General features: G+C 42.1%; 1 protein-coding gene across 1 annotated transcript; it reads left to right on the top strand.

The window, feature by feature from the left end:
• Nucleotides 1-1,356: 1,356 nt before the first annotated feature.
• si:dkey-8e10.3 (serine/threonine-protein kinase SBK1) lies at nucleotides 1,357-6,240 on the top strand. The gene is made up of 4 exons (XM_037771682.1): nucleotides 1,357-1,882; nucleotides 3,203-3,365; nucleotides 4,331-4,533; nucleotides 4,858-6,240. The coding sequence occupies exons 2-4, from the start codon at nucleotides 3,203-3,205 to the stop codon at nucleotides 5,458-5,460; spliced, it is 969 nt and encodes a 322-aa protein (XP_037627610.1). The 5' UTR covers nucleotides 1,357-1,882; the 3' UTR covers nucleotides 5,461-6,240.
• Nucleotides 6,241-14,035: the final 7,795 nt, after the last annotated feature.

The following is a 14,035-nucleotide window of genomic DNA, read 5'->3' as shown; positions in this document are numbered from 1 at the left end:
ATCTTAGCCGACAGTTCTGCTGCCTTCACATGTTCATCGGATGGTTCCGTTTCCAGAGTTGAGAAGTTCTTCTGACTTTAGTATGTTTTACGTTTACGTAATGTGGTAACAAGAGTATTTATGTTATGTTATGTAATGTTGACAGCTGTCATATTGTATATATTAGTGATTCATAATGTGTTTTCATGCACAGGATTATAGATGGCAGGAAGTCTTTGTTCCGAGGGTTGATGGATTAAAAGTGCTCTAACATCAGAAGAGGCGCTCTGTAAAGATGAATATTCCTCTTTAGTTGTTCCTCCTGCACCTGCGAGGACTGAGATTTGGGTCCTATTAAATATGATTCATATATTTAGGGCCCGAGGACCGACAACGTCAGGCCAGCGAAGGCCCTATTGAAACTGTAGGAATTCTTCTTTTTCTTTTTCTCCCAAATGAATCGCCCTTCCGAAGGTCTTAACATGCTCAAAAAGTTGATAAAATTGGCACACTTATCAAATGCGGTAAAAAATATGATATTTTAAGGGTCTCGGACTCGGCTGTTGCAAAATGGCTCGCTAGCGCCCCCTAGAAAATTGGAAAATGCCCAAAACTCAACAGGAAGTCTTACATTTTTGCCGTTTTATATACCGTGTACTTAAACAAACTCCTCGTACAGATTTAATCAGATCAACTTGAAATTTAGTCAGGACCATCTTAAGACCTTCAGGATGAAAAGTTATTCAAATGGTGAGTTTTCACTGAACGACCTGACTGTGGTGTGGCGGCCATTTTGAGCCATTCACCATGAAACAGGAAGTTGTTGTAACTTCGGCATACTTTTTCAAATCTGCTCCAAATTTCTCAGCCATGATGGTGATCCAGGCCTGAAGTCATTTCCATGTCAATATAGACTCATAGCCCCGCCCCAAGACATTAGCCACGCCCCCTTTCATAACTCATGAACCGTTGGTCGTAGAGTCTTGTGGCAGGCGTCATTGCGCTCATCACAGTTCTGGGTTCAGTGTGCCTGGCCACGTCAGTCAGCGTCCTGCCAGTCCCCCCGACGCACAGTAAGGTGAGAGGGCCCGTTCATTGCTGCTCGCAGCTTTAATTCTTTTTTTGTTGTTCTTGTTTAAAGATGTTGTTCTTTGGGTAGCATCAAAACATGAGGATAATGCACTTTACACTGAATGCTGTTTATTATGCCATGTATGGGCGGCTGTGGCTCAGAGCGAGACACTGAACCCCAAACTGCTCCTGAAGGCTGGACAATCAGTGTGTGAATGAGTATTTAGATCAGATCCTGATGGGCTGGTTGGCTCCTTGTATGGCAGCCTCTGACATCAGTGTGTGAATCTGTGTGTGTGTGTGTGTGTGTGTGTGTGTGTGTGTGTGTGTGCACGTGTGCTTATTATATAGTGTGACAGACCCACGAATGTGTCGAGTACAAACAAGTTGCCAAATAAAAAAATGTGTGAATGACAGTTGTCTGTCTGTGTCAACACTTTTATGTCAATGCTTTCCATATGCATATGCATTACATATACTTACAGTACATATGCATGTGTGTAGCTGATTATACTGTATGTAGGCCAGTGTGTGTGTGTGTGTGTGTATGTGTATGTGTGTGTGTGTGTTTGCCCTTTGCAAAGGCAGTTTGTAATCAGCTGTCAAAGTGGGCTCCGTCCCCATCACAGCACTTCAGAGCAGAGCTGCGTGTTGGGCAGTGAAACGCTCTCAGGTCCACTCTGCACACTGATCCATGCACCACCACCACCAGCAGCACCACCACCAACACCAGCAGCAGCAGCACCACCACCAGTAGCACCACCACCAGCAGCAATTTTGTATATTTGGTTTTCAGACTCCAGTGACTATTTTGGGCACCAATTGAAAAAAGGTAAGATGTGAAACATCATTATTTAATCATGGTTAATATGAAGTAATACCCATAACTACTACTACTACTACTATTGAATGCTATTACAGCTACTGCTGATAATAGCAAATTCTATTAACAGTATAACACAATATGCATGTTATAATCTATAATATAATAACATACATAATATATATTTTGATCAATTATGTACAATTTACCACTTGCCAAATGTGTACTGAAAATTTAACTTTTTCTACATCTAATATACACTTAATATTATTCAAGAATACAAAGATTAAAGGTTTTATTTGCCGTATACACCAGAGACATGTGCATGCGTGGCATACTCATTACGGCTGTACTAAAAGACTGGTGTGAAAACTAAGAATTTGAGATAAAATAGAAAGATGGAAAGATAAAAAAAATATAAAATGTACAAATGTCAAAACTGTAGGCAAAGTAAATTAATTAAATTTTAAGTACAATGTGCTAGAGAAGGCCGAGGACATACAGAGGACAGAGTTCTCGGAGAAAAGAAGCTTTTTCTGACTACAAAGGTTTTTGCCAGAGCCTGGAAAAAAAGAAATAAAGAGAGGAAAATAGTATGCAATAGTGAGGCTAATATTGGAAGTCAGCTTACTATTTTACGCTTCCCTTCATCCTTGATCCTCGGCCAGAAAGGAACCAGGATGCTGCGGTTAGATGGTCCACGTCTTACCCACTAGGCCACCAGGACCAGGACCCGTTAACGGTGGTTTAAGGGTCAAAGTAGCCAATGTAGTCGCTTGTCACCAGATCTTTAAAAAAACAAAAAAGTCACTCTACATGTCAGACTAAATAAAAAAAATCTAATAAACTTCCTGAGTAATTGGAGACATTAGTAATTACATACATATTTAGGGATAATCACACGTATGGTCAGGTTATGCTCCAACAGATAGTTTGTACGAGGTGTTGTCTGACCACGTGGTCTCTCCAGGAAGACATTTATGAAGTGAAATAATTGTGTCAAAAATGTTCAAACAGAGCTGGAGAGACGATCAAACCCCGCTCACTTTCTCACCCCCACACAGCTGACCCTCACCCCCTGCATACGGGCAGCTTTAGGTTGCCAGAGTTTATGACATGTTTTTTTATTTAGTAACCATTTTATTTAAATAGTAAGCTATTTTTATAAAGTAGTGATTTTTTCTGTTAGCTATAAAACAATATTTGATCAGTGAATGCAGTTTTTTTTTGTGATACAATATATTCCTATATTAGTCCGTACAGCAGTCTAAAATCTCTGTGTTCATACCCCTGAGAGAAGTGTTGTGTCCCGTCCGTGTGTGGGTGTAGATGATCGAGCTGGGCCTCGCTGACGGCAGCCTCATCGACGAGCTGATGGAGCTGACGGCGCAGAGCCTCGGTCAGCTGGAGATCCGGGAACATTTCAACATCATCAAGGAGATCGGCCGGGGGAAATACGGCAAAGTGCTGCTGGTCACACATCGCTTCAGGGGTAGGGGCTGCACTTTGATTTCTAATCTCTTTTCTTTCTTTTCTATCACCAAATACAGTAATATAATCATATTCATAAAATCTTTAACATTTGCTGATCTGAAGCCCACTTTTTCCCCAGAAAAAAAACAAGGAGTTGACTTGTTTTATGCTCCCAGCGTTAGTAACGTAGGACACCTGGGGTAGGAAGAAAAGAACAAATCTAAAACACATGCTTTAGCCGTTCTTTAGTTTTGTGTTTAATTTGTTTTATTTTTTTGTCAGCCCAATTACAATTTTGTGTAGGTCTGCTGAAAATCCCCAAAAATGAGCGAGCATTCCAATCTACGGAAATTAATAACTTTCCAAAGCTTTCCACGGAAAGCAAATTTAATGTCATTCATAGGACACAACGTTGAAGCTGGAGAGAGAGAGCTAAGGAGAGGGAAGGAAGGACCTTTACAGGGCAGTCACAGAGGAGAGTGGGAAAAGTACGATTTGAAACAAAGATAAGATGGGTGACGGGATGGGAACCTCGAACTCTTGTGGAGACAAGCCAAAGTGGAGCAATGACGGGACAAAGGAGAGAGCAGAATGCAGAGCACGAGCTGGCTCGAGGCCTGGAGGCTTTAAATTTGAAAACTGGGAATGGGTGTGACCTGGTGTGACCTGGTGTGACCTGAGGCCTGTACTACGAAGCCAGTTCAACATACACAGGGTATCTTCTTGTTATCTAGTTTAACTAACCCTAACAAACGAGAACGCCAAATCCTGCTTCGTAGTACAGACCTCTGGTGTGACCTGGTGTGACCTGGTGTGACCTGGGTGAAGTTTAAGGTTGTAGAAAAGCCATGCAACGGTGTATTAGATAATTATGACAGTATACCTAAGGTCATCATAAGTACCTGTAATACTTAATTTCTTAATAAGACAGATGTGCATGAACACTGATAATGATAGCCAAAGTAAAGTATGGCTGATCTGCAGGGACTCCCATGGCCTTGAAAGTGATGCCCAAAGCCTCGACTAAGCTGCAGGGCTTTCTGCGAGAGTACTGCATCTCCTTACACCTGTCCTGTCACCCCTGCATCGTGGGCCTCTTTGGCATTGCCTTCCAGTCCAATGAGCACTACTGCTTTGCCCAGGAGCTTGTCATTGGGAGGGACCTGTTTGCTGTCATCCAGCCTAAGGTGAGTCAAACACTGGCAAAAAAAGACAAACAGACTGAATTCACAAAGAATTGATTGCGGCCGCTGATAGCAGCATGAATTGGGCATCACAATCGCTATCAGTCCCATCTCAAGGTCCCATTCACTAAAGACATTGTGCTAATGACATTACAGCGCAGCGTGTGATGACTGCGTATGTCTGAAAGTCTGGAGGGGGGGGGGGGGCATGGATCCATTCTTTCTTTCTTTGTGGTGCTTCGTGATGAGTGCTCACTTTTTATTCTGGCACCTGATGAATGAAAATGACACAAAGAGCCCTATCCCTCCTTTGTCTGATTGTTCTAGGTGGGTATCCCGGAGTCTTCGGTAAAACGTTGTGTCCTCCAGATCGCCAGTGCTTTGGAGTTCATCCACAGCCATGGCCTGGTCCATCGTGATGTTAAGCCTGAAAACATCCTCCTGTTGGACAACCACTGCTGCCAGGTCAAGCTGGCAGACTTTGGCCTGGCCCAGAAGAGAGGCACTATGATACGCTTCATCACAGGAACCCTGCCCTACATGGCCCCAGAGCTTTGTACCGTGGCTCTGATGGAGGGCCAGAAAGAAGTGACCGCTCCTCCACTCAGCGTGGAGCCAAGCCTGGACACCTGGGCCTTCGGGGTGGTCATCTTCTGCATCCTCACGGGCTACTTCCCCTGGGAGCGCTGCATGGACTCGGACGACTTCTACCAGGAGTTCGCAGACTGGTGCAGAACGGAGAGACCTAACAGTGAGGAGGACATTCCTCCTTTGTGGAAAAGGTTCACTCCAGATGCCATGGAGATGTTTGGTAAGCTCCTGGCTCCAGATGTAGGAAAGAGGTGCACAGCGGGGGAAGTGAGAGCATATGTGGAGAAGGACTGGCTGAAGAAGGCGAATGGGATCGGGCAGCAGCAGACAGCAGAATAATCCCGGGCATGGCGAGGTCAAGGTGCAGCCTAATACTTAGTAACGGACTGCATTTTTATATAATCTGTAGCTTCTATATGCATGGACAGCATGTCACAAATACAGTCATAGGTGCCTGCTATCAGGCGTGTGATTGGCTGTGATGGTGTTTACATCATGGAGACATTATTCGGAAGCCTGTGTCCTAGAGTCAATGTTGACAGGATTCAGATAGCAACAGGCTGGACTTCCTGCGTCCTCACATCCTTCACTTTAGTCAAAGTCCTGCATTATAAAGTATTATAAGCAAAATGCTTACTTACTAAACATACTGAAAGTCAAAATACATATTATTATTATTAATAAAATACTATATTATACATTATATTTTTGGATGAATATTACTGATGCTAAATGTAAGTAGGATTTTAATGTTTAGAGCTGATTTTAACAACTCTATACTTTCATCAGTAAATAGTGTTATTACTCATCTTTGTGGCCTGTCTTGTAGACGGTTCCTGTGTCTAGTTTTAAGACTTAATTAGTTAGTTTATACTGAGCTCACATGGAACCAGGTCTTACTCCTGGTTGGGCTCTGGCTCTAATAAGGGGGGAAGTCCAAAACAGGTCAATCCAGCAGTTTTATAGATCATATGTTTTGAATGCAGAATATTGACCTGCAAAGTAACTAGAACTGTAAAAAGTACAATATTTCCCTCTGAAATGTAGAGGAGTAGAAGTATAAAGTTGCATCAAATGTACAGTAAATACTCAAGTAGAGTTGAAGTATCTCAAATTGTACTTAAAGGGGCACTCCAAAAATTTGACATATATTTATATTCAGTTTACTCATGACGGGGGGGTAGTACTACTACTATTACTGTCTTGTGTGGCTCTAAAGGGAGCCTTACTGATGACGTGAGGTTCTCTTTGTCTTTTAACAGAAAGCCTGCATTACAAACTTGACTCATGGAGTTTGACAGAAGTGGACACTTGTAGGCCCTGTTCAGACCACTGAGGACGCATTTTAATACCAGGCCTGAAGAGGGCAGTATTGTGGGAATGTGTTCTGGATCTTGACCATAAGTCAGGACGTCTGCCTCTGCTGCACCAACCTGGCTCTAATGTACACTGCCAGAATAAATGTACTACTGTAGTTATTTTCAACCACTGTTGGTTTCATGAATTATTAGGTGTGACATGACTGAAAGATAGCTCGTTACATTGGACAACAGTTTTTAAATCAAAGAAGATCTTCTGAATGCATCTTTATTTATGAACCAAGTTAACCAGCCGCGACGCTGGTATTTTTCACTAGGGATGCACCGATACAACTTTTCTAACCAAGTACAAGTACAAGTACTTACATTTGGGTACTCGCCGATACCGAGTACCGATACGAGTACTTCTCTGGGCCAAAAGACCCTCATTAACAGCCAGCTGGACGGTGTGAGCAACACACGGCAGGCTGGGGGTCCCGCATACGAGGCGGTGCACCGCGACCGGCTCTAGGTCGGCTTGGAAAGTGCCGCGGCCCACGTAAAAGGCGCCAGGGGTCTGTGGCGATGTCGGCATCCCACCCGACCCGTCTTGAAACACGGACCAAGGAGTCTAACGCACATGCGAGTCAGAGGGTGCAAGCAAAACCCTGTGACGCAATTAAAGTAAGGGCCGGCGTGTACCGTCTGAGGTGGGATCCCAGCCCAGCGGGGTCGGGTGCACCACCGGCCCGTCTCGCCCGCACTGGCGGCGATGTGGAGCGTGAGGACCCGAAAGATGGTGACAAGAGGTTAATGTCGCGCTGCTGTAAAGTGGTATTGGTGCTGTTGTATCGGACCCGTTTTGCGAGTACGAGTACGACTACATGAGCACAATATCGGACCCGATACCCGATATCGGTAAACCCAATCCTGTAAAATGGAGTCAGGAGACATTACGGGTGTGTAGTTGAGATCAAAATGAAGGCTGAGTTCGAAGATGGGTGTGGTTCAAACAATGGCGGCAGAAGTAGGCGTATATTTCTAGTTTCTTTTGTTTGTTTGAATTTATGAATTTGTCAAATTAGCTTTCTTTTATTCTAGTTGTTCTCCAGCAGACAGTTCTGCTCTGTGTAGTCTGTGCAGCTGGAGTTCAGCGTCAGCTCCTGCTATGTTCATATAAAAAACATTTTAACCATCTGAATGTTCAACGCGTTCTCATCCCAGCTTGTCACGCTTTGTCAGACCCCTCGGCGTCACTTTACGGTCGCAGTAAACACATGCTTAATGTTGTGAATTAAACAAAAACACTTGCTCAGGATCAGACAACAAAAGCACTATAGTTATGTTTAGGAAAGACAACATGTTGGGCTTAAAACTACGACGTCGGTAAAGAGAAAATGACACCGAACATTGTGAACACGGGACACGAGCGATCAGCTGATTGTAAAATGAGAGTGAAACGTAACACATGGGACACAAACATATTATGAGAATAAAGTCAGAAGTTTCCGAGAAAAAAAAGTCGTAATATTATGTGAATAAAGTCATAATATTATAAAGTAGTAATTTTACGTGTTATTTTCTTTTTTCTTGTAAAGTTATGACTTTATTCTCGTAATATTCCGACTTTTTTCTCGTAAAGGTACAACTTTTTTTCTCGTAAAGTTATGACTTTATTCTCGTAATATTACGACTTTTTTCTCGTAAAGGTACAACTTTTTTTCTCGTAAAGTTATGACTTTATTCTCGTAATATTACGACTTTTTTTCTCGTAATATTATAACTTTAATCTGGAAATCTCTCCCTCACTTCATTAGACTTATATACTATATACTTAGACTATAAACTGTGTTACCTTCATCACAATGATCAAATGTTTTGCAGATCCAGACAGATTTCTTTTTCTTTTCTTTTTTTTGCCTAAAATGACTCTATTGATAGTAAAGGTTGCTGACCCCTGGTCTAATGTCATGTGGAGAGCAACATGCTGCTGTTGCATGTTGTGACCTCCAGCCAGGGGTGGCGCTGTTGTGTCAAGTAATCACATAGAGTTAGAAGTACAAGCAGAGCAGCTATTTCCAGGTTTCCCTCTGCTGCTGTACACACTACTGAATACTGTCGAGAGTTTTAGCAGTGGATCCTGATTACTTGCTGGTCAACTAAAATGAAAACTTTTCATAAAAGATAAGATTTCACTGATAAATGTTGCCCTCAATTGCAACACATCTGACATTTGATATAGATGCAGGATGCATGTATATTAATTATATATAAACATTTAACAGTTAAGGTGTGATACATGTTAAGCCATTTAGGAGCTGAACGTTTTGATATATTTTGTTATTTTTATATAGACTTTGTAATTTAATCTTTGATTTAAAAAAATCTGCATTAGGTGGCATTACAAAAAAAACATAACAAAAACAATAAAACATATTACAATATTATATTAAAAAGTGTTAACAGATGTGTTTCTGAGAACAGTTCACATGATTGTTGTATCATTGTTCATGTTGTCATGCAACGAGAGCATGAATAAAAACTCTGCATCTCTTCTCATCCACTCTCTTGACATGACCCTATTTCATGTCTCTGTTTTATCCCCCTTTCACCCACTTCACTGACCTTCTTCAGCCCCCTTTACATAAATATATAATAATCTCTTGGCAACCCACAGGTGCTTCCGGGACGGTGTCGACCTCCGAGGGGGGGGGGGGCAGAGACCCAAACTTGGCCTGGGGCCTGAACCTGTTTGGCCCCCTCATGCTTAACAGCATATTTGGGGCATTACACTAACCAAGGTCATCTTTCAGCTGACCCTGGACCTACTACACCTCCAGGCCTGTCACACAAACACTAATACGGCCAACTGAAGCGGACCGCAAAGCCCTCTGTGCTGGCGTTACATACAGTCTTAGACCCAGCCTACTGTACTTTGTATAAAAATATTAAAGTTCCCATATCGTGCTCATTTTCAGGTTCATACTTGTATTTTGTGTTTCTACTAGAACATGTTTACATGCTGTAATTTTCCTGGTTAACATGGTCCATGTTAACTTCCTGTCAGCTGATGTTATTTACATACACTGCGACAGGAAATAAACTGGGACACATTTAGAATGTTTATGTTTAAAACCGTGTAATGGTCTAAATATTGTAGATTTGTGACATCACAAATGGACAGAAATCCTAACGGCTTGTTTCAAACGCACAATTTCTTAATACGTTCTGTGTGTATTTCTCTGTATATTGAGCGTTTTACCTTACAAAAGAACTTAATAATCATATAAAATACATATTTATTTTGTTTAGGTGTTTTAATGCAGATTTTGTTTTCAGTTTTTTTGCATATGATTGAGAGATTATGCTTTCCTGCTAAATCTAGCAGTACACGCTCTTAATGATAAACTAAACAGATAAAGTGTCATTTCCAGGAACTTCATCTACAAGAGAATCTACATTCTTATCATCATCTGATTTCCTCTGCCTGCTAAATAAAGACGCTTCGGAGCTGTAAGCCTCTGTGGTCATGGACTTTCCCCCCTGATCGTATCTACGAGGCTGTCACGTTTCTGAGTACTAAAGCACCACGTTAATAAATCACCGTGCACGCTGGTCGACAGACGGAGGCTCGTGTCCTGGATAGGGTCGTTTCAGGTCAGCAGTACCCAGCCAGGGGGAACTTGTACCTCACAGGGGGCTTTTACAGTTCCCAGCTGCAGCTCTGCTTATATGCTACTACTTTATAGATCAGTTTGAAGCTTTAAAGGGACTGTTTGTAAGAATCAGAAATTGCTTGTTAACAGCGACACCTGTGGCCATTAAATCAACGAAAGTCAGCGTCCTGTTGCCTCTACATAGACATGAACGAGCATTGCTCAAAACAGTGAGGCGACACACGTCAGCTAAAAGCACAATATCACTCTATATTTCAGCTGCTTGGCAGTAATGTTAGCTGACCAGACGAAGGTCTCTCCATGAATCAATGTTGATCCTAGTGTTGGCTTTTCCTGCCTCAGCCTCCCGACCGCGGCCGGAGGGAACAGGGGAGACACCGGAGTTTGGTCGGGGACGATAACGTTTCTCTCTGCGGAGCCCTGTCACTTCACAAGACACGGGAAACGTCTGTTGGTCTGGAGGAGCTGCAGCAGTTATTTCTGCACAAACGTCCACTGTACATTCTCTAGATATTCTCAGAGCTAAACTAATTCTTCTGCAGTGTGTAGTGTGCGCGCATGCACGTGAGAGTGGAGTGAGAACGAGCGAGGTGTGTGAGTGAAGGCAGGCAGGCAGAGGAGCAGAGTACAGCAGAGACTCCGGTCCTGGAGACCAAAGCTACGGTCTCCACCGCGTCCTCTGACCGCGGCCAACACTGTTTAACAGACGGGCTTCACTAGATAGAAGTGAGATTGCGGTTTGGTGCTTCCGTGTAGTTTGTGCTGGAGTCTTGTCTGAACAGCGTAGCCACACGCGAGCGCACATGGGACACCGACCCAGATTGATTTATACGTGTAAGAAGTTACAAACAGTCCCTTTAACAGGAACAACTTATGGGTTGCCAGGTTGTGAAAGATCTCTCTGGCTGGTGTCTATCCTCCTCCAGCAGGCATGCTGATTAGTCTTTATAGCTCTTTACTCCATCAGGGACGTTCATCCGATGGATTGAGAACTTGTGCATTGATTAACAATTTGGGCCTGCACACTTGGTGTCTTATTAAAACTCGATCTAACGAGCCCTTATTTAGGATTTAATACCATTTCTAACTGCCGACACGAAGGCTTATTATACAGGGAGAGAGCCTTTAGTATGTATTATCATTTATAACTGCATGGTTTCTGACATGTTTAATACTAAGAGGTTTTACTATAATGTCATTATCTGGAGGAGTTATAGTCATTGACTAATTAATAAACACTTGTACCTGCCTACAGCCACGTTATAGTGTGTTATTCATGTATTCATTGTTTATGTACTGCTTATAAATGCTACATAACATGAATAATAAATTGAATAAATACCAGGCAAAGGGATTTTTCATAACAATTTATTAACTGTTAGTGATGTCATTAGTTACAGCTCATTAAGTCTTTACCATATATTATATTATATAACACCTTAGAGGAACACTTCACCCCCAAAATGATCATTTGTATTTGAATTACTAACATGAATTCTTAAATAGTTTTTCTCTTAGGCCTCCACGGTGAACAGAGAATCCAAAAACAGAGAAAAGGTCTTGATGAATTGAAGGAAATGGCGGCTGCGTTTATCAACAGCAAAACTATATGGAGACATCCGTTTACAAACTCTCACACAACTGGTGCTGAATAATAATAATCCATAAGAAGTGTCATTGATCCAGTCGGATGCTCACTACTTCCCCACACATCCATCTTCACTAGAACATCACTATTTAAAACACTTCCCCGTGAATATTACTGGCACGGACGAGGCTGTGGCGTGCCTGAGCAGGCGTGAGACCGTTTATGTGCAAGTGTTTTAAATAGTGAGCTTCCTGTCGTTAAACGCAGCCTCCATTCACTTCAGTTCGACAGGACTCTGGACTCTGAACTCATTGTTCACCGTGGAGGAGAGAAAAACAACATGTGGTGAGTATACACAAGTATCTCTGCTACTGACTGAGCTACAGCTGTATCACACACAATCACACATTCACGGAACACGTGTTTTGATCCAATATTCATTTTATTTCTGTTTATTTTCCCTAAATAATACAGCTTAAAGTGCCCAACAGTGTTCTTATATTTAAAGATGTTCCTTCTCTCTGGCACTCGCCTGGCTCGTGGCTCCCGGCTCCCTCGGTGAATGAAGCCTGAAAAGGGTTCCTGATCACTCTCTTTCTCTCTCTCTCTCTCTCTCTCTCTCTCTGTCTGTCTGTCTGTGTCTCTCTCTCTCTCTCTCTCTCTCTCTCTCTCTCTGTCCCTCCCTCTCTCTGTCTCTCTCTCTATCTGTCTGTCTCTCTCTCTCTCTCTCTCTCTCTCTCTGTCCCTCCCCCTCTCTCTTTCTCTCTCTCACACACACAGATCCAGGCATCCTGGATGACACCATATGGGAGCACTATTAATAATACCATATTGTTTGTTATGGAAAATCACCACAACGGGGCCTTTCTGCCAGCCGATGGCTCGTCTGTCTGCTAGCTCCATAAAAGGTCATCACGAGGAGGCTGAAGAAACTCTCATCAACACCGATGTGTGTTTGAACACGAGGACCTCGAGAGCCGAGACAACACGGACCATTTGAAACACGACGTTATGAACATTTGGCTCATTTCAACACAAGCTGTTCCTTGTTCTTTCAGAATATTAAACGTTCCGTTCCAAATATGTAACACTGATGCTAAAACCTCCTGAAATAGTCTGAAAAGTTGATGAACCAAAGACTAACAGTGGTCCTCTGTAAAGAAGCATCTCATATCCTGATAATTCATCTGTGATGGTCTACACACCATCCATTACCTTCTGATAATTAAATATTGCTGTGCACGTTACTGCTTCATAACATCCATGAAATAGACATTTGCCTCACCTTCTCTGTTGCTATGTCCTGAATATTATTTTTGATAACTTATATTACCATCTGAGCTGCAGCAATCATGTGTTCATGTGCATAACTTTGTTTCTGAAGCCCGGTTCACTAAACACTAGGCCTAAACTGATTGTGGTGATGATCTCACTCCCAAATCTCAGTTGTTTGTGCATCCTAACGGCACTAACTACACAAAACAGAACAAAACAGTGAAATTGAAACAGAGCACAGTGTTTCAGATTTCCATACCTTATTGAAACCTTTGAATGAAGGAAAAATCCCTCCCAAATGTCTAACAAGGGCCATGTTAGCGGCTCTGTGAAGCTGTGGTAGTCACAGTGGAGCTATGAGCTAAATGCTAACATCAGCATGCTAACCTGCTAACAATGATAATGCTAACATGCTGACATTAAACAGATACACAGTAATGTTTACCATGCTAACCTTCTTTCTTTAGCTTGTTAGCATGGCAACATTTGCTAATTAGCACTAAACTCAAAGTCCAGCTGAGGCTGATGGGAATGCCCTTTGTTTTGAAGGTATTTGGTCATAAAACATGTGACTGTGGTGAGATAGTTTAAAGGTCCCATATTGTAAAAAGTGAGATTTTCATGTCTTTTATATTATAAAGCAGGTTTAAGTGCTATATAAATATTGTTTAACTATCAAAATGCTCAATATATGGAGAAATACACACAGCCCGTATTCAGAAATTGAGCGTTTGAAACAAGCCATTTGTGATGTCACAAATCTACAATATTTGGACCATTACAGGGTTTTAAATGTAAACATTCTAAATGTGTCCCAGTTTATTTCCTGTCGCAGTGTAGGCCTATGTAAATAACATCAGCTGACAGGAAGTAAACATGGACCAATTCCGTTGCAATTCTGTTGAAATGCACTAAAATGGAGCGTTTCAGACAAAGGGTAAATACAGGTATATTCAGGCAGACAGTATGAGGAAAATAAAGGGTTTATTTTAACATTACAGCATGTAAACATGTTCTTGTAATAACACAAAATACAAGTATGAACCTGAAAATGAGCACGATATGGGACCTTTAAA

This window comes from Sebastes umbrosus, chromosome 6, assembly GCF_015220745.1.
Source record: "Sebastes umbrosus isolate fSebUmb1 chromosome 6, fSebUmb1.pri, whole genome shotgun sequence".
NCBI classification, from domain to species: Eukaryota; Metazoa; Chordata; class Actinopteri; order Perciformes; family Sebastidae; genus Sebastes; species Sebastes umbrosus.
Note: the sequence above shows the minus strand (reverse complement) of the source record. Positions and strands in the feature narration are given on the sequence as shown.

Coding starts and splice junctions, on each gene's coding strand:
- si:dkey-8e10.3 (XM_037771682.1), top strand. CDS start 3,203: ATGATCGAGCTGGGCCTCGCTGACGGCAGCCTCATCGACGAGCTGATG. Junction 3,366..4,330: donor GGTCACACATCGCTTCAGGG/GTAGGGGCTGCA, acceptor GCTGATCTGCAG/GGACTCCCATGGCCTTGAAA. Junction 4,534..4,857: donor TTGCTGTCATCCAGCCTAAG/GTGAGTCAAACA, acceptor TGATTGTTCTAG/GTGGGTATCCCGGAGTCTTC.